The sequence below is a fragment of the Brassica rapa genome, chromosome A10 (assembly GCF_000309985.2).
Source record: "Brassica rapa cultivar Chiifu-401-42 chromosome A10, CAAS_Brap_v3.01, whole genome shotgun sequence".
In the NCBI taxonomy this organism is placed as follows: domain Eukaryota; kingdom Viridiplantae; phylum Streptophyta; class Magnoliopsida; order Brassicales; family Brassicaceae; genus Brassica; species Brassica rapa.
This window is the reverse complement of record NC_024804.2, coordinates 13,240,509-13,259,690: the sequence shown is the minus strand read 5'-3', so window position 1 is coordinate 13,259,690 and position 19,182 is coordinate 13,240,509. Positions and strand designations below refer to the sequence as shown.

General features: G+C 35.4%; 3 protein-coding genes across 4 annotated transcripts; all 3 read left to right on the top strand.

Moving 5' to 3' along the window:
• Window positions 1-4,380: 4,380 nt before the first annotated feature.
• Window positions 4,381-7,994, top strand: LOC103845398 (transcription factor MYB59). Of its 2 annotated transcripts, none has more exons than XM_009122248.3 (3): window positions 4,381-7,021; window positions 7,139-7,268; window positions 7,382-7,994. In XM_009122248.3, the coding sequence occupies exons 1-3, from the start codon at window positions 6,901-6,903 to the stop codon at window positions 7,842-7,844; spliced, it is 714 nt and encodes a 237-aa protein (XP_009120496.1). In that variant the 5' UTR covers window positions 4,381-6,900; the 3' UTR covers window positions 7,845-7,994. The 2 variants fall into 2 exon arrangements, with proteins under 2 accessions (XP_009120496.1, XP_009120497.1); XM_009122249.3 differs by having other exon boundaries at window positions 4,396-7,056.
• A 253-nt stretch (window positions 7,995-8,247) lies between these two features.
• LOC103845397 (pumilio homolog 18) lies at window positions 8,248-11,079 on the top strand. Its single transcript, XM_033282096.1, has one exon. It carries the CDS (start codon window positions 10,057-10,059, stop codon window positions 11,020-11,022), a length of 966 nt encoding a protein of 321 aa, XP_033137987.1. The 5' UTR covers window positions 8,248-10,056; the 3' UTR covers window positions 11,023-11,079.
• Window positions 11,080-13,103: 2,024 nt separating this feature from the next.
• LOC103846167 lies at window positions 13,104-14,396 on the top strand. The gene has a single exon (XM_009123071.1). The coding sequence runs from the start codon at window positions 13,104-13,106 to the stop codon at window positions 14,394-14,396; it is 1,293 nt and encodes a 430-aa protein (XP_009121319.1).
• Window positions 14,397-19,182: the final 4,786 nt, after the last annotated feature.

Below are 19,182 nucleotides of genomic sequence, written 5' to 3'. Positions count from 1 at the left end.
ATTATCCATATTTACTACTAGTAGTTTTGTATACACCCAAGACATCCTATCTCCCTGCCATTTATTGCTGGCTCCAACTTTTTTTTTTTTTTTGGCAACCTGCTGGCTCCAACCTAAATACGAGTTTCCTGGTAAATGAAGTATCAAACAAGATACCAAGCTTCCTTCCAATCGAGAATGTATTTTTCGTTTGGAACGAGATTTGGGAAACAAGACTGAGTCTATGCACAATTAAACAAACAGTAAAACAGTTAATGCAGGTAGCAAAGAAAATAGTAAACCAGCTATTACGAATAGTAAAAAGCCTCGCAAACAAATAGTATTGCTAAAATGTTGAAATCGAATAGTACATATAGGCAAACAAAACAGAGCCAATCGATATATCTCTAACGGATTGATAATATTTATTGTCATCTTTTTTTCTTTCTTACACCGTTACTAGAAACATAACATTATTTTTTCCTCTATATTTTACCTATTAAAAAGTTAGATTTGTTCCAATAATATAACACTCTATAATAAAATTAATCTATTATAAATTAAAATATAAAGAAATGTAACTGTTTTATTCTAAAATTAAAGTAAAATGGTAAAATTTCTATAAAATCTACTTTATAATAGAATCATTCTATTTTACAAGTAAATATAGAAAGAAAATTAATGTTCCAATGGAAATGTCTATTTTTTTTTTCATTCATGAAATTCAACTTCAATGTTTTCAACCATCGCACAAAGAAACAAAAAAACAGAAATTAAAACAGCACATCCGATAGTTGCGCTAAACATAATGAATAGTGAAATGTATAAGTCTTATGAGGATGCCGACTCTGAAATAGCCAAGACAGCTTTCGTATGACTTAGGCTTTAGTGAGCCTCAGACACATCTCGAAAAATGTGTGCCTCTAGCCATACATGACTTGAAAAGCCACATAAGATTGGCATATGCGATCTTTTATTACACTCTTAGAGATCTCCATAGCCATTTGATTGTAGCCGTCTAATTATCATATTCAGTTGGAACTTCTCAAGCTCATTTCTAAACCTTTTTTACAGGATTAATTCACTTTGTGTCAGTAAACAAAATATAAGACAACTAACTATAATCTTTGCGTTAGTTTACATCGCTAATAAGCAAATTAATATTTGTCCATTTTAGACTTTTAAATGTGTAAAGCTAGGCTAAAATGTAAATAACCATCATTTTCAAGAATAATATATTTGAATCATTTATAACCGGTTAAACTCCTCTATGCACAAGCTAAGATTTAATATATACATCCATGATTTATTGTAGTCGTCTAATTATCATACTATCATAGTATAGCTCTTTGTATTACAGTATTAGAAGTCTTTAACTTCTTGTGAAATCTCAACGGTAACGTAGAAATGAATGACGTGGAGGGTGGTGAAGTAGACCACGTCCATATTTTGATTAGCTGGCTAAACAAATAAAACCTATATACACAACCAGACAGCCAGCTAATTCTGAGACTGTGCCATTGGAAAAGTGATACGACGTTAAACAGTACAAGTTTTTCATTACACAAGCTTCGTATGTTACCAGTGCAATTTTTTTAGCTGGATTCTTTTTTGCTGGGGCACCGAATGTGTCAGATAGTGAGTGGAGAGGGTTTCACTGCAGGAGAGCATAATCCATTCTCTCTAAACGAGATTTTTTTTTAAATCTAATCCAAAATCTTTCCTAAATCTTATTGTACTTGGCAAGATATGTGAATATACTAATAGTACTTGCCCTACATTCTCTGAAACAGAAACATCGCTATATTAAAGGGGTAGTTTCGACAATTTCATTGCACCACGTCATTAAGCTCTCTACTACTTTCACTGTTTTTGGCACTTAATTAGTTTCACTATTTCCCTTTGTTTTTGAGCAAATTATCCCTTTAAATTAAACATTCTGTAATATTCAATAAAGTTTATGATATACTATATACTTATTTCGATTACTAACCCGCCTTACGGGCAAAACCCTAGTTACTTATAAATAGAAAAACAGTTAAAAATATCAAATATGAAATAGAATGGAACTTATTTCAACCTCATACTGCTAACTGATTTAAGAGTTAAAAATCATAAACCTTGATATAACACATGTGGATGGATTACTAAGTCACAATCTAATCTTACCCAATTATAGACATGATAGTTAACCATTAGGGTTAAACCACTTGGTTAGTGATGTTAATGTCTTAAATTATGTCAACGGAAGAACATAGTTTATAAGTTGAGAATTTGTACTCCCTACACACCAAATATCCCCTATTTGCACTCCATACCCTATATCCCTCTAATTTTCTTCCCCCCATCATTACTATTTTCCCTCATTTGTATGGTATCTCACCCTTTTAAGTATATTGAGCTAATTTGCTCTTATAAGTTTTGAATCAAACGTAACCCTGGTGCATGTATATATAAGCATGCATGGGGAGTATTTTCACAGAGAGTGGAGACGCATGCAATGAAATATTGCATAATCAAACAAAGTGAGGCCATGCACAATTCATGGGATCCTGAAATACAAAGATGTAAAGAAAAAAGAAAGATAAAGAATGGGACCAAAAAAGGGTCTTATCTTAAACTGTTAAAAGAAGGGGGAAAATCTTACTTAGTGGGGTGGCCATATGTAGAGGAAGTGTTGGCGTCCATGTAACTCCATCTTATGTCTTCATTCTATCTACTTAAGATAATTTCCAATTGTTTTTCCTATTTTTTATTCTAAAATACAGTAATATAATAGAGTTGTGATATACTTTAATGGTATTCTATTTTATAATAGAAAATAGAGTGATGAAGAAAAAAATAATTTATTCTATATATAGAATAAATTTATTTTTTATTCTACTATAAAATGAAAAATAGAATATCATTGAAACATTTTTATTATAAACTCTATTTTAGAGTGAATTTAGAAATGTCTTTAACTTCACTCCTTCGTAATTTTGAGTCTTCCATTACAAAGACTGCTTCAGAAAAGAATGTCCGATTCTTGCATTCTGCAATTTTAGTCAACTAAATTCCTTACGAGGATAATTAATTTATGATAGTATATCATAGAAGAATTTAAAATCGGACGCTATAGGTGTCTGAGCTGTTAATAAAGGTCAATGTTACTTTGGTGAAGGTAATGTTTATGCAGCCTATTAAATTCGTCTAGGTGTCCATTAATATATTGGTAAATATTATCTTTGTTAAACATATAGGAGTAAAATATACTAAAAACATATCTCCAAAAACTAATCAAGTTGTCTAGACGGTCCCCGAACGCCCGATTAACAATCCTGAGAACATTGGAGACCAAACCCAACTATCAAAATAATACTAATATTTACTTTGAATATTTTTGCCTCAATCATATCTACTAATCATATATTTCCAAATGTATTAATCTACGGGGCCCCTTAATCTAATTGTTATTATTTACCGCTTAATTTAAATGACCAAATCCAACTACTAATTGATCGACGGCTCAGATCGTGGCAATATGTAGTAGCTTTCGGAGTATGGTGGTGTGTAGAATTTTATAATGGATGTTGGACAATGGACAATTCGATAATTTGAAAGCAACAGGCAAAAACATTAGAACCCCAAATATTTCACACGATGATATTTAAAGCATTACAAGCACGACCACATAATCTTTAGGAACAAAACAAAAATAAAGTGAAGAAAATCATAGTAACAAGACTTTTTTTTTTTGAGTTACTAATTCTTGATACGCAATGTTTAGAGCTAACGGAATGGTACCTCTCGACCTTGTAACTTTCGTAATGACCTAGTTGATGCAATTATTGCGAATCAAATACGTAATGGGCCTATGGCCATGTAAGTTCCTTTTCGGAAAAATAAGAGACTCTGTTCCTGCTCTCCTGCCAAGAAAATAAAACCACAGAAATTAATATGCCAATCAAATCGTTATAAGATCATCTCACCATGTATGATGTATGTTTTAAAGTAAATTGTTTAAACTCCCATATTAAAAATGACCAACTTGGAATTTAGAGGTGAAGTTGTAATTTGTAAATCTGCAAATATATATATATATATAGTTTTGGTTTCGCCATAAAAAAATTTCTAAAGACCGTGTGAATTTCGAGCCTATTTCATCCCTCTACATATAGAATCTGTTGGATAATTCCAAGCTCGTGAAAACTTAACATATTATTAGATGTTTAATATGTTAAGATAAACACAATAAAAAAACTTAGAAATAGAAAAATGAAATTTTTATTTAGGTTAGGTTTGTGTTTTTCATATCCCACATGTTAAAGGAAATTGTCTTTCATATAAATATAGGTCTAATGGAGAATTGTTCCATATGATCTAAGTGAAATATATCGAGAGCTTTAGTTTTGAGTAGTTTCTAAAGCTAATAAGAAAAATTGTTCTTATAACTCTTTGTGTTTCTAAGAGATCCGAGAATCCGTCTTCAAAATTCCAATTAAAGAAGTAATAATTTGTATCAAAGTAAGTTTGAATCAGGCACAAAAGAATCAAATCCCTTACACTATCACTAGACACCACACATTTGGGAACCAATCTTTTTTTACTACAGAATAATAACACTTAGTATCACAGAAAGCTTCAAAAATAATTTCTGTAACAAAAAATACTATTTTTTTTAACACAAGCGTTTTTTCGGGTCTTAGTTATATCTTGGCAAAATGCAAGCACAAAGAGATTTGATTTGTTAAGAAAAGGTATACAGTCTTTATATAAAACATGTATACAGTAAACACGGTAGCACAAACAAACAGTTGAGATAGTTTTTTACAAACATAGAGCGCTAGCTTAATTTAAGGATCTAAGATAATTGAAGAGGACTATATAAGGGATGTTGTGAGCGGTTAAGCAAGATTATGTTTTTAATAAAACGGTTTAAGTTAAGATTATTTCCTTTTTCTGTCCCGGTTTCGTCTAGGTTTACCTGGTTATAAGGGCCAGCCCACAATTAACCATCCAAAAGACACAAGAACTATGATGGATTTGGCCAGTTCTGTCTGGGTCGTTATAAAACAAGTACTGATTTTCCACAGCTTTTAAAATAGAATTAGGACGCAACTTCAATAGGTTTCATGGCAGGTCCTGGAAATAGCCAAATAAATATCAGCTTGTAACTTCAAATTTTCTGAAGAAAATTATATACATTGATTTCCAAATTTATTATTTTTTTTAATTATTAAAACCTTTATTAAAGCGCATGTTGCCTCCCAAAAAATCTTAGACGATCTGGTTTACTTTATTTTTTTCTAAAATAAAGTAATTCTTCTATAGAGTTGGATATGATTCCAATGGTACTCTACTTTAGAGTAAAAAATAGAGTGATGAACAAAGAAAAAACAAATTACTTTATATATAGAATAAATTTATTTTTCATTCTATTATAGAGTGTAAAATAGAATACTATTGGAACATTTTTCTTCTAAACTCTATTTTAGAGTGAAAAATATAGTAGGGTTGTAGATGTCCTTAAAACCAGTTTTGATAGGTTTGTCCACCAGTCTGGAACTTTTTTAGCATTTATAATAAACACCATGCAACATCAATCTGAGTATAGTTCTCTAAGATTCCTGTAGGTCATTTTCATAGTTTTCCACAGAACAAAACAATTTGAAGAATCTTGGGAACTCTTTGCCAATTAGAGTTATCGCAGAGAAAACAAGAACATATAAACTCTTTATTCTCTGCTTCTATGGACCAGCACACCAGGTACTTACACACAATCCAGGCATCTAGAAGACGCAAGCAACATAAATTGCACACGTGACCAAATCTGTAACTGTAAGGTTAATGTAATTACACGATAAACCATATAATAATAAATATACATCCTGGAAAATTATTATTAAAGAAATGAATTAGGATTTGGAAAGATTATATACTAAAACCCAAAGTTTCATTTTACCCAAAAAAAACCCAAAGTTTCATTTTACCAAAAAAAAAACCCAAAGTTTCATAGACATGAAACAGAGTACCAAGAGAAATTTCACAATGTCAAGGCAAATAGAATTGGCCTTTCTCAGTTACTAAATAAATAATTTGCTGGGTCTTTTTAATGAATTCCTAATCCTAATAAGATATCTAAGTATTTAACTTTCAATCTCAAGCGCTGCTGCTAGATACAAAAGGCCACTTATCAGACACCCAAAACAATTCGACCCCTTCTGCTATATGCTTTTTTCTTCTTTCTTTGCCTTTTATACGCTTCTACAGTGATATCTAGATTAACCTTTAATAAAGTCAAAGGACAAACTGCAATCATAACCTCACAAAATAGTTGAAAAATGTTAGATCCTTTTTTTTGCTCACACAAATTTATATATTCCTTCCATATTGTTAAAACCATAAAGGAAAAACAATATTTTGCATATTTTTTTTGTTTTAGATGATAAGATTATATAGTTTACCTCAGTTCCTCTCTTGATTGATTTGGGATAGCCGCTGAATATTTTACAGATAGTGCAATAGAAACTATTGAGATCTACCAAAAGAAAATATAAGAAAGTGTTCTTATTGCAACACAAAAAAAGAGACATATAAAAGGCCGAATTAATGGGAGTGTTGCATCAGTGTACATCAATCGCCTATTACCGATCATTTCCATTTTTAATGCTATAATGGCTTGATGGCATCATAAAACAACAGGCCCCCACATTATCATCAGCATAATCTCTCACCATATATGGACGGTAAAGATAAGAAAGACAAATCATTTGAGAATTTTAATAATGTGAGTGCTATATCGCGTAGACACAACAACACATTGTTCAAGTTGGCTCACATATAAATATTGGTCTAGAGTATGCCATAAGTTCCCACAAAACAAAACTGAGAAGTAACTTTCCTTCTATTCAGAGAGAAAATTAAAAAAGGAAGAGAGAGATGAAAAATGTGCAAGAGGAATACCGTAAAGGACCGTGGACAGAACAGGAGGACATCCTCTTGGTCAACTTTGTCCACGCTTTCGGAGATCGAAGATGGGATTTTGTAGCCAAAGTTTCAGGTTTGAAGGTGGAGGGAGAAACATGATAAGAATAGGTATAGGGTTTGTGTTTGGAAAAATGGGCGGTCTCTGGAAAGGACCTTCCATTTTAAAAGTCTGACCTAGTTTTGGTTGTAGGTTTAAACAGAACAGGAAAGAGTTGCAGGCTAAGGTGGGTTAATTACCTGCATCCTGGCCTCAAACGTGGTAAGATGACTCATCAAGAAGAGCGTCTTGTCCTTGAGCTTCACGCCAAATGGGGAAACAGGTCAGAAGATATCTGCAAGAAACTGAGAAACCTCAAAACTTTCTTCTCTTTTTTTTCTTCCTTTTTTATTTTATTTTTGTTGTTGTATGAACTTTGGAAATATTCATATGCAGGTGGTCAAAAATCGCAAAGAAATTGCCGGGTCGAACAGATAATGAGATAAAGAATTACTGGAGGACTCATATGAGGAAGCAGGCACAAGAGAAGAAGCGACCTATGTCGCCAACTTCCTCATCTTCAAACTGCTGCTCATCCTCTATGACCCAAGACACTGGAGGATCCAATGGGAAAATGAATCAAGAATGTGATGATGGAAACTACTCTATGGATGACATATGGAGAGAGATTGATCAATCTGGAGCAAACATTATTAAACCGGTAAAAGACATCTACTACTCAGAGCAAAGCTGTTACTTTAATTTCCCTCCTCTTCCTCTGGCTTCTCCAACATGGGAAAGCTCCTTGGAGTCTACATGGAACATGGATGCATACGAGAGTAAGATGTCTTCTTTTGCCATTGATCAATTTCCTCTCAGTTTTGAACATGCTAGATCATCATGGTCGTCTTTAGTCTAGGATTTGATTCATTTGAATGTTTATATGTGAAGCTTATATGTATTATCATATCCATCTCCCTTTTTCTCAAAAATATGTTTTCATGGATACTATGTGTAATATAAGTGAGAACTATATTTCAAAATGAATAGATTTTAATGTTTCTGTGAATTTTTGTATATAAATCAATGTTGATAGATGATAATCAATGAGTATCCATTATTAAAACCGTGAGGTGTGAAAGAAGAGAAATAGAATAACCAAGTAGCAACGTGACAGAACAAGGCATATTCATCTGCTAGATAATCAAGAGAAATAGTTTGAGTTGTAAAGCTCAAGCCAACTTTGTCAAAACAGAATATAATCTTCTGCTTTATCATCTTGTTGATCAAATCGAGTATGTGTGTTTCTATTTAAGAAATTGCTCCATGATAAAAGATCAGTTCCCACTCTTTAGTCTTTGTGGTAAGATATCCTTTTCTATCTCTTTATTATATGAGCCACTACAGAGACTAAAGCTTCAACCTTTTAAAAGTTGTTTAAAAATTCAATGGGAAAAGGATAAGTAAAAAGAAGAGAAGGATGGCTGCTTAAAAGCATGCAAAAATAACTATTTATCAATTAAAAAGTGGAGAAGAAAGACTAATTGATAATAGTCAGCTAATACAAACAAAATAAGTAAATTATAATAAGCAGATATGAGATGACTGGCTGATTCTCACCAAATAAGGTTACCTGAATCTTATAATAGGCATATAAGGGAAGCTTGGAAAAAAAGCTCGGAGAAAACAATTAAGTATATATCTTCTTCATATGATTTTACCTGCCTACCTTGCGCCCAATAAGAACAAAAACAAAGAACAAAGGGATGGGGATAAAATAAGATCTACATGCAGAGTGATAATCTCAACTATCTTAAAGTCCTAATCATACCACAAATGACAAATCCATCAATAAATATCATAAGTAAACACCCAATAAGATTATCCCCTTTCCACCCAAAGTTATTGGAAGAGTTTGTACCAAAAGTGGAGTGGATATGAATTCATGCATATCTTAAAATCAGCAATAGATTATAATCAAAGTATTCATTACCTTGGAATTGATTCCACTTCCAAGAAAACGGAAAGAGCCAAACCACTAGCAACAAAAACATAACAGTAGAATCACTCCAAGTTTGAGATTAATAAAACAAGGCCTAATTGTCGTTTCAAATTATATAATTAATTTCCACTGGGATTCCGCTTTGCGTATGTCTTATAAGAAGGATGTTTTCTTGGTTTTATCTGTTTTCCCATTCCTCTTTTCAGGTCCAGGATTCTCCATGGCTATCGATAACACTTGTAGCTTGGTGTCTCGGCTAGAGTGAGTTTGAATGATCTTTCACATCTCTATAGATCTTTTACTACAATAAGGCAGTGATAAGTTTGTGAAACATTCCCAATCCCAATTGTGATAGTTTAAAAGAAACATGCTGAGAGAATGTCAGCGAGACCTTTGAACGTATATTAGCAATGATTAGAGTTGATTGAGAGAAAGTTCTTTAACAGAATGGAACATTGTCTAGCTAGGTGGAACAATGATGTTAAATACAACTAGTTGTATAACCTTTTTAAATAGCAACAATCACACTGCCAATCTCTCAGTGTGTTAACTGAGCTATGGATTTGAATGCAGATGATCAGATATTCTCACTATGCTTCAACTTGCCTCGCTATATATCCCTTGGGCCTTCTATTTGGAGCACAATTGTAAGTTTGAGAAAGGTGATATCTGGCCATGATAATTAGATAGTTAAATTGAGAAAGTCTTTTAGGCTTCAATTTATAGCCCAATTGAAAGTTTTCCAGTTTTCCTTCACCCTTTCTTTTGATAAGCTTAATAATTTATTTAATTGACCTACTTCACAACCTTTTTCCTTTTTTCATTAACGGTAGAAATATTAGTTACGAAAAAAGAAGGAAAGAAAACTCGTGATAGTTGTACAAAAAAAAAAAAAGGAAACTCGTGATAACTTTCCTTTTTCTTAAAAGGAAAATACTATTGTCACCGAGAAAAGAACATGTATAAATATATCATTACCCCCACACAGATCCTAATCCAACAACAACTCTAAAATCTTTCCAACGTAACTTCTCCAAACTTAAATCATACAAACTTTTTTTTTTTTTTTTTGGTAAAAAAATCATACAAACTTTTAATCCTTCTCTAGTTAAAAATTAATTCTTGTAAAATGGCAATGACCATGTCCGATGGCTTACAACGTATTCGTTTCCCTAAAGGAATCTCCGGTTACATTCCTCCTCCGGGATTCGCCCCACGCGCCACCGTAGCTAACGCCCGCTTAAACGAGCTATTCAACGTAATGACTAGTTGCGAAGGCGTGTCCCAGTTTAAAGACATTATCTCAAAGTCTGACCGAAAAGAGCTTCAGCTGATGGTGCTGTTACTGACGTCAGACTCCGATTACTTCACGGAGGTTGTCCGAAACATTTACGGGTCGAGACGCGTCCAGAAGCTCCTCGGAATATCAGACGACATGGACGCCTTCTTCTGCGCCGCTATCTTGCGCCGGTTCTTCCATATCATAACCGATAAGTACGCATCCTACGTGGTCATTCGAGCTATGCTCGTTTTCGACAAGAAGAAGAAGTATGTAATGTACGAGCACCTTCTCCACCACGCGCTCGACATCGCGCGTAATCAGTACGGTTGCATCGCGCTTAACGAGGTCATAACCGACGCGGATGATCCTTTCTACAGAAATCTTCTACTAGACTTGGTCGCGCGCAACGCTCGCTGCCTAAGCAACGAGCCTTCAGGGAACTTCGTTGTCCAACACGTGCTTACACTCTACGACTTGCGTTGCACGCACAACGTAGCGGTTAGTCTTCGTGGCCATTGCATTGATCTGTCGTTTAAAAAGTATGGAAGCTACATTGTAGAGAAGCTTCTAGATACTGAGGAGTCGATGGCTGTGGTGGTAACGGAGCTTTTGGAGTGCGAAGGAGGCAGGTTGATGAGGCTAGCGAGGAATGAGTATGGGAGTTTCGTGGTAGTCAAGGCACTGAGAGTCACGCATGAGACGAATAGGGTTGATCTGTTTAGGGGTTTGGTGCAGAAGCTGATGCCTTCTCGCCACCTTTTGCTTAGGTCTCACGGAAGCAACATTGTAAACTTCTTGGAGTCGACTATTTAAGCTACCTAGCTCAAATCAAATTCTTCGAATTTTAATGTCTTAGGTTCTATTTCATTGTAATGACTTATATCTTGTAAGAAAGGCTTGCTGAAGAAGAATTACAATTTGGATAACATTAAGTGTTCATTGAATGTTTTCTTTGAAATTCTAAAACAAAACAAACCTAAGCCGATATCTGCCAGAGTTTCTAAGAAACAAAGTTCATAGGATTCGTCTTTACCCTTACGAGTACCTGTAATACTATATTACCCGCAGAAAAACATCATAAACTTCGTTATTCTGACGTTTACATCATTACATAAACACATTTTACAGTTTTATCTTATAATGGTTTACATGTAGGAATAAGAGTAAACGTTTCAGTCATCGTTTCAACAATCTTCTTATCGATCACATATTGTGGATTTTCACCTACTGTATAAATTAACAAAACTAATTGATGTTTCCATTCGATTAAAATTTTATCAAGCAAAGAGAAGCAGGGGGCCAAAGATGAGTTGGCTTAGTGCTTAAGCCACTTGATTACCGATTCACGTAGGAATTTTGCAGTTCATGAATTTGATTTACATTGAAAACTTTTCACTCTCCGGAAAAAACAAATTACATGGTTTGAGTTTTAATTGCATAAATTACTCTCCGAAAAAATAACCTCTTAGTCAATTAAAAAAAAAGATATGCAAGGGCATGACATTGTTTAAATTGCGATAGGAGCTCCAAACCTTGGAATGATGAGTCTCCCGGGAACTTGTCTCTAAGCGGTCCCCTAGTTTCTGAAATAATAAGATCTTACAGCCATTATTAATAATCTCTTGACGTATAGGACTGATATTACACTCCTGGCTGTCTCCATTGCTACAATGTTTCCATTTGCTGGCATATAATTTATTGTCTATTCTTCAAGAGTTTTCGATATAACCGTGAATTTCAGCTGTTGAGTGTCGAAAAAGGTACTTTTGGAATTTTCAATCACTTCAACACACATTTTGCAATGATATCTCAAACACAATCGTCCTTTGTCCAGAGTAAACTCAACATATCTGCTTAATCGGCGTTCCACTGTCTTATAGTAAGCTCAACAGATCTGCTTCAAATGAGGAAACTATTAAGGACCAAGTTACAAGTACTACGGCTGTCACTCAAACATAGTCTCTCCCCGATGATCCTTAATATCCAGGCAGCTTCACAGTTCCTGTGGCAGTTGATCCAAGAAGCTGCAACATTACATTTAGTGTAGTTTTCTTTTATCCAAACTTCTTAATTTAATTCCATGTTGTTCTAAGATTTTATGTAGCATGCTTCATGATGCAATAATCTAAAAACAAACACGGTAAAACAAAATATCTCATTCCATTCCTTTTTTTATACGATGCTTAAGAAACTTTTCTAATATTGATTTTGATTCTACATATTAACAAATGATTGATCATGTTTTTAGTACAAAATATTAAGTATATATAAGCTTCTATATGTTTTCTTAAACTATACTTTTAACCAAAAAAAAACTTACAATCCAAACATTTTGAACTCTTAGTTCTATTGAAAACAAATGAGTATAAAGGATATATAGTCGTCAACTCTTATTTCAATAAACGATATGATTCGATAAAGATAGCTTTACGATCTAGTAGTTACATTTTTATTTTGGTTTTGTTAACAAGGTCGAAGCATATCACAAAGCCCTAAAGTCATAACAATATAACAAGTTTTTTTTTTTGTTGCAAGAAGGGTTAAAATAACAAGTTTATTGGCCGTCTTAGTCTTTGAATCACATTTTCTCTCTCTAGAGATTTTCCTTTCTAGAGCTTTGGACCCTCTTTCTTGATTCCCACAACAAGAAAGAGCTTAATCTTTACGCTTGTTCCTTTTCTTTAATCATCATTTTCCAAAATCCCTTGTTCTTTCAAATTCTACCTTCAGATTCGGTTCATATGTCTTTTGATATGGATAAAGCTCTTTTAGCTCTTTCTTTAAAAGATGATGAGGATATACCTTTCAATCTTCCAGACCTTCCTCAGTTCTATGCTTCAGAAAGGAATGCATGCAGTCTTATTGGCCGTATTCTCAACCCTGAATTTTAAAACATGGCCAATCTTATTCTCGATATGCCGAGGAAATGGCAAAAAGTGAATCGGGTGAGAGGAATAGCTCTTACAAGGGAAAGATTCCAGTTCATCTTCTCTCATGACCATGACCTTCAAGACGTCCTAGACAAAGGCATGCAAACCTATAATGATTGGAGTTTGGCTTTAGAAAGATGGGTTGCAAGGCCTCCGAATGGATATCTTCAGTTTGTCTCAATCTGGGTTAGGATCAGCAATATCCCAGTCAATCACTACACGGTTCCAGCAATAACAGAACTCGGAGAGCTGATCGGACATGTGGAGCTTGTAGCTTTCGATCCTGAAAAATCTCAGCGGCAGGATTACGTTCGAGTCAAGATACGCATCGATGTCTCCAAATCTCTTAAGAAATCAAGAACTCTGAATCTTCCTGGAGGAGATCAAACGACTATCTTCTACTTTTATGAAAAAGTTCAGAAAAGGTGTACTTATTGTCAGAGACTCACACATGCAAAACCAAGATGTCCTTTTCTCATCAATAATCCAGACATGCAACAGGCTTCAGCAAGTATTCAACATCATCCTCACTCTTCAAAGATTAAGCCTTTCTTATCAGAGGATGATCCTCTGTTTGGAGTTTTAAAGGAGGATCAAGTGGGTTTTAACCCTATCTCTGGGCGTCCTCGCATCGATCCTGAAGTTCTTCAAGAAATGCGCAACTACCTTCTTGCTTCTAGTAAGGAAGATAGACATATCAGAGAGCAAAGGGTTATCTTCTCAGTTAAGGAAGCTGAACAAAATCTTATCTCTCAAAGGACGATGTTACAACTGGTTCCGCCTCCGATCATCACAACAGAAATCAACAAAGGCAAAGGAATTGTCTATGATTTTGAAAAAAATCTTTTCAACTCCAAGACCGCAAGTTCTTCTCCTCAGATGCCTAAATTGATGCAGTCGGCAATCTCAGCTGGTCACACTCTGGTTAACTCTACAACTAATGTGTTCTGTCGGCTCTCAATGACAACTACTCCAAGCTCCTCCAATCAGAATCAACTACCCACGGTTCCTTTCGTTGAATTCTCGAGCTCGACAACAGAAAAGGAAAAAGCCAAGAGGAAGCCGGGAAGGTACAAAAGGATTCCAGTATCGCAAAGGAAAAATTCGAAGTCAGCAATAAAGAATCAACACTCTACTACTGCTGATCATGGTCTTAAGAAGAAACGTAAGGCGGAAGATGATTTGGCCGGTGCATCCAAGATTGCTAAGCGCATTGCATCAGAGATGGTCCCAATGGAGGGACCGTCCAAAGCTTAAATGAGTTTCATCAGTTGGAACTGTCGGGGACTGGGACGGTCTCATGATCTGACAGTTCATAGACTCATGGAATTACGACGTAAGTATTTCCCTGAGATCCTTTTTCTGATGGACACCATGAACTCTAGGAATAAGCTAGTAGATCTTCAAGCCTGGCTAGGATATGATAGACTTTACACTGTAGACCCTGTATATATTGGTGGTGGTCTCGCCCTTTTTTGGAAGAACAGTGTGGATGTATCTATCTTGTATGCTGACAAGAATCTTTTGGATGTAAAAGTTATATATGAAGATAAGATGTTTCACTTGTCTTGTGTGTATGGTAATCCTGAAGTTACCCTTCGTCATATAGTATGGGAACGTCTCTCTCGTTTTGGGGTAAATAGGAAGACCAGTTGGTGTATTTTTGGAGATTTTAACGAGATTTTAAACAATACGGAGAAGATTGGTGGTCCTAGAAGAAGCGACTCCACTTTCAATTCCTTCTCTGACATGCTTGATGTTTGTGGAATGTCTGAGCTTCCTAGTACTGGAAATAGTTTCACTTGGGGTGGTCGTAGGAACAATCTTTGGATTCAATGTAAATTAGATAGATCGTTCGGCAACACTGATTGGTTTAAGCATTTTCCAGCCTCCAATCAAGCCTTTCTAGCAAAGCGTGGCTCTGATCACCGTCCGGTACTAATAAAACTCTTGTCATCCCAAGACACTTATCGGGGTTCTTTTCGTTTTGACAAGAGAATGTTACACAAACCTTTTGTCAAAGAAGCAATTCTTCATGCTTGGAATCAGCCGGGTCAGCCTGTCAACTCCACTATCTCTTCTCGTATAAGGTTGTGTCGGAAGGCTCTTAGCCGTTGGAAAAAAGAAAATAATTCAAACTCTAAAGAAAGAATTCTGTCTCTTCATGAAGATCTGGAACGTGAAGAATCCTCTTTAAACCCCTCCTCCATCAAGATTTTTTCCCTCAAGAAATCTCTTATCTCTGCCTATAGAGATGATGAAAATTTTTGGAAACAAAAAAACAAAGATGATTGGATCCTTTACGGAGATGGAAATACCAAAATTTTTCATGCCGCAGTCAAAACTTCCAGAGCAAGAAACGACATTGTCAAACTTATTGACAATCATGGAATCACCAATAGATCGGAAGCTTCAAAGGCTCAGATAGCTCTTCAATACTTCAAAGACCTTTTCAACTCGTCAAATTCGGAAGATTATTTGTTTTTGCTTAGGAATCTTCCACCTAAAGTCACAGAAAGTATGAACCGTCTTCTAATTAGGGAAGTATCTCCGGAAGACATAAAAGAAGCTGTCTTTTCTATTAAACCAAATAGTGCTCCGGGAGCTGATGGTATGTCCGGTCTTTTCTTTCAGTCTTATTGGGATATAGTTGGTGATCAGCTAACCAAAGAAATCCTTAGTTTCTTTGAGACTGGTATAGTGCCTTCGGAATGGAACTATACCCAGCTTTGTCTCATCCCCAAAAAGAAAAATGCAACTTTGATGACTGATCTCCGCCCCATCAGCTTATGTTCAGTGATGTATAAAGTCATTTCCAAGATTCTCGCCTCAAGACTTAAATCTATTTTACCAGAAATAGTCTCTCCTTCTCAGTCTGCTTTTGTCTCGGATAGACTAATCTCGGACAATATTATTTTGGCTCATGAGTCAATTCATAGCCTCAGAACCCATGAATTTGTCTCAAGCAATTTTATGGCAGCAAAAACTGATTTGTCAAAAGCTTTTGACAGAGTAGAATGGAATTATCTGAAGGCCATTCTCTTATCTCTCGGCTTTCATCCTAGGTGGGTTGCTTGGATTATGGAATGTGTTTCTACAGTTAAATATTCGGTTCTTTTCAATGGTCAAGCTTATGGTTTCATTTCTCCCAACCGTGGTCTGAGACAAGGCGATCCCATATCTCCTTTCCTCTTTGTTCTCTGTGCGGAAGGACTCTCCCATATGCTCAAACAAGCTTCTGATAATGGTCAGTTAAGTGGTATTCAATTCTCTAATGATGGCCCTGCAATTCATCACTTATTTTACGCAGATGATAGTCTGTTTCTCTTCAAAGCTAACATTGATCAATGTAAAGTTTTTCAAGAGATTTTCAAAAAGTATGAAGAAGAATCTGGTCAGGTTATCAATTTAGCCAAATCTTCTCTCACCTTTGGCAAAAACATTGATCCTCACTTAAAAGGCCAGATTCAGACTCAGCTTGGAATTTTCTCAGAAGGTGGAGCTGGTTCCTATCTTGGTCTTCCGGAGTGTTTTAGTGGTTCTAAGGTAGAACTACTTAACTATATTTATGACAAGATGAAAGGAAGAATGTCGAGTTGGTATTCAAAGTTTCTTTCCCAAGCAGGAAAAGAAATTATTATAAAATCTATTGCACTTGCAATGCCTATTCATGCGATGGCATGCTTCCGATTACCTAAAACCACTTGTAAAAACCTCACTTCAGCTATGGCCAGCATCTGGTGGAGATCTTCGGAAGATAAAGCTAAGATTCACTGGTTAAGCTGGGACAAGTTATGCATTCCAAAAGATCGTGGTGGAATGGGTTTCAAAGATATTGAAACTTTCAACCAAGCTCTTCTTGCCAAACAAGCGTGGAGGATTTTGTCTTCTCCCTCTTCACTTCTCAGTAGGTTTTTAAAGAGTAGATATTTTCCTAATGGCTCTTTCCTTCCTGCCTCTCTTGGAACTAGACCCTCGTTTGCTTGGAGGAGTATACTTTTTGGCAGAGAACTTCTTTCTAAAGGTCTGAGGCTTATGGTTGGGAACGGTTCATCAATTTCAGTCTGGTCTTCTCCTTGGCTGGTTGATGGTGAGCGTATGCGTATTCCTTTGATGAAGAACATTTTAGTTGATCTTAATCTCAGAGTTAATCATCTCTTGCTGCCTAACTCTCATCTTTGGAATCAAAACTTATTGGATGATCTTTTCTTTCCCCAAGACAAGGAAATCATCCAAAAAATCAAACCAGTTTTAACTTCTCCAGATTACTTCATTTGGAATCATACTCGCTCTGGAGAATATTCGGTTAAATCTGGCTACTGGTTTGCAGAAAGAGAAGCCAAGAAAGATGCATTTATCTCAGGTGGTTTCCTTCCTTCCTTAAATGGTATCAAAGATCTCATTTGGTCTACAGACTCTGCTCCAAAAATTAGAATTTTTCTATGGAAAGTCATAAGTGGAGCCATCCCTGTTGCTGATAATATGATTGAAAGAGGTATGAAGATTGACTCACGTTGTCAGATTTGTGGCCTAGAAGGAGAATCTCTAAATCATACTCTCTTTGTCTGTACGGTTGCGAAACAAATTTGGGCAGAAAGTAACTTTCCTCACCTTGAACTTGGCTTTGACCCTTCCTCTGTCTACTCCAACATTTTTTATGTTCAAAGACAAGAAGGAATAATTTAATCCCAGAGAAGATCAGAAGAAGTGGACCTTGGATTATTTGGTCGATTTGGAAAAACAGAAACTCCTTCTTGTTTGAAGGAAATCTTTCCTTGGGTCCATCCTTTATCAAAGAAATCTTCGAATAAGTTGATCATTGGTTTATGATTAAAACCTTGGAATTTCAAGAAAAATCCATTGATCTCGCAAGGAAAAAGAAGATCTGCTTTGGTTGGAAACCTCCTCCAATAGGTTGGTTAAAGTGTGACATCGCCTCTTCTTGGGACAAGATCAATAATCAAAGTGGAGCGGCATGGATCCTTCGTAATAGAGAAGGTAAAGTTCTTCTTCATGGAAGGAACTCTTTTGTAGGCACATATAGTAAGGCTGATGCCTCTTTTGAAAGCTGGAAATGGGCCATGGATTGCTTGAAAACGCTTCACTTTAACGCCATCGTATTTGCTAGTGAAGATAATGCTTTGATTACTGCTATCTCTAAACCTTCAGCATGGCCTTCCTTAAAGTTTTATTCTTCAAAGACTATAGCCTTGCTCCATCAATTTGTGGATTGGAATGTTCAATTTCACACTCCTAAAGACATTAAAGGAGCTAAGCTTATTGCTGATAGTGTGATCAAAGGGAATCGGTTTCACTCATACATTGCTGTTAGGTTTCCCTTATGGCTTAGACACTTGTTTAGTTAATGTCTCTAGTTTTACATTTTGTTTTACATTTTGTCAGCCTGTAATCATTCGGATAATCACATCCTATGTATTATTATGATTTTCAGTGTGAAAAAAAAAAACAAGTTTTGTTTTCAGTCTTCTATACTAATCAAAACTAGATAAGAGTTTCGTCTTCAGTCAAGAGTTTCGTCTTTCAGTCAAACTAATTAAATGTTTTCGTTTTGGTAACCAATTAGTATTTTCCTTATACTGTATTTAAAATTTGATGGAACGACATGCTTTCCTCTGCTGCAACCTGCAGCTTTGATTGCCAGACAAGTACTCGTGCACCTTGAGGTATGTGTTCGCAGTTAATATTGAAAAAGTGTTCATACTTTTAATTTTGCAAAAAGAAAGAACCTAAATAGAAATTTGAAGGGAGAGGATGAAATCACTGTAATAGTCAAGAAAATATGGTTGGAGCTGAACCATCTGACAGCAAAGATAGTTGAGATAGAAATCAAATTGTGCCAACTGATGTGGACCACACGGCCATTCTAAAAACGGAACAAAATCATCCTTGGAAGAGTCGAAATTACATATTGTGTGACAATCATTTGAAGATAAATTCAATTTAGTTGGATCTGGTGGTCATAGCATTTAGTATCGCCAAGTCGACTTTTAGACGAAATCATTCACAGACACGTGTAAAATAG

Excerpts from the sequence above, each read along its gene's own strand:
- LOC103845398 (XM_009122248.3), top strand. The coding sequence starts at position 6,901 with ATGAAAAATGTGCAAGAGGAATACCGTAAAGGACCGTGGACAGAACAG. Across the intron at positions 7,022-7,138 it reads TTTTGTAGCCAAAGTTTCAG|GTTTAAACAGAACAGGAAAG; the intron begins GTTTGAAGGTGG and ends TTTTGGTTGTAG. Across the intron at positions 7,269-7,381 it reads CACGCCAAATGGGGAAACAG|GTGGTCAAAAATCGCAAAGA; the intron begins GTCAGAAGATAT and ends ATTCATATGCAG.
- LOC103846167 (XM_009123071.1), top strand. The coding sequence starts at position 13,104 with ATGGCCAATCTTATTCTCGATATGCCGAGGAAATGGCAAAAAGTGAAT.
- LOC103845397 (XM_033282096.1), top strand. The coding sequence starts at position 10,057 with ATGGCAATGACCATGTCCGATGGCTTACAACGTATTCGTTTCCCTAAA.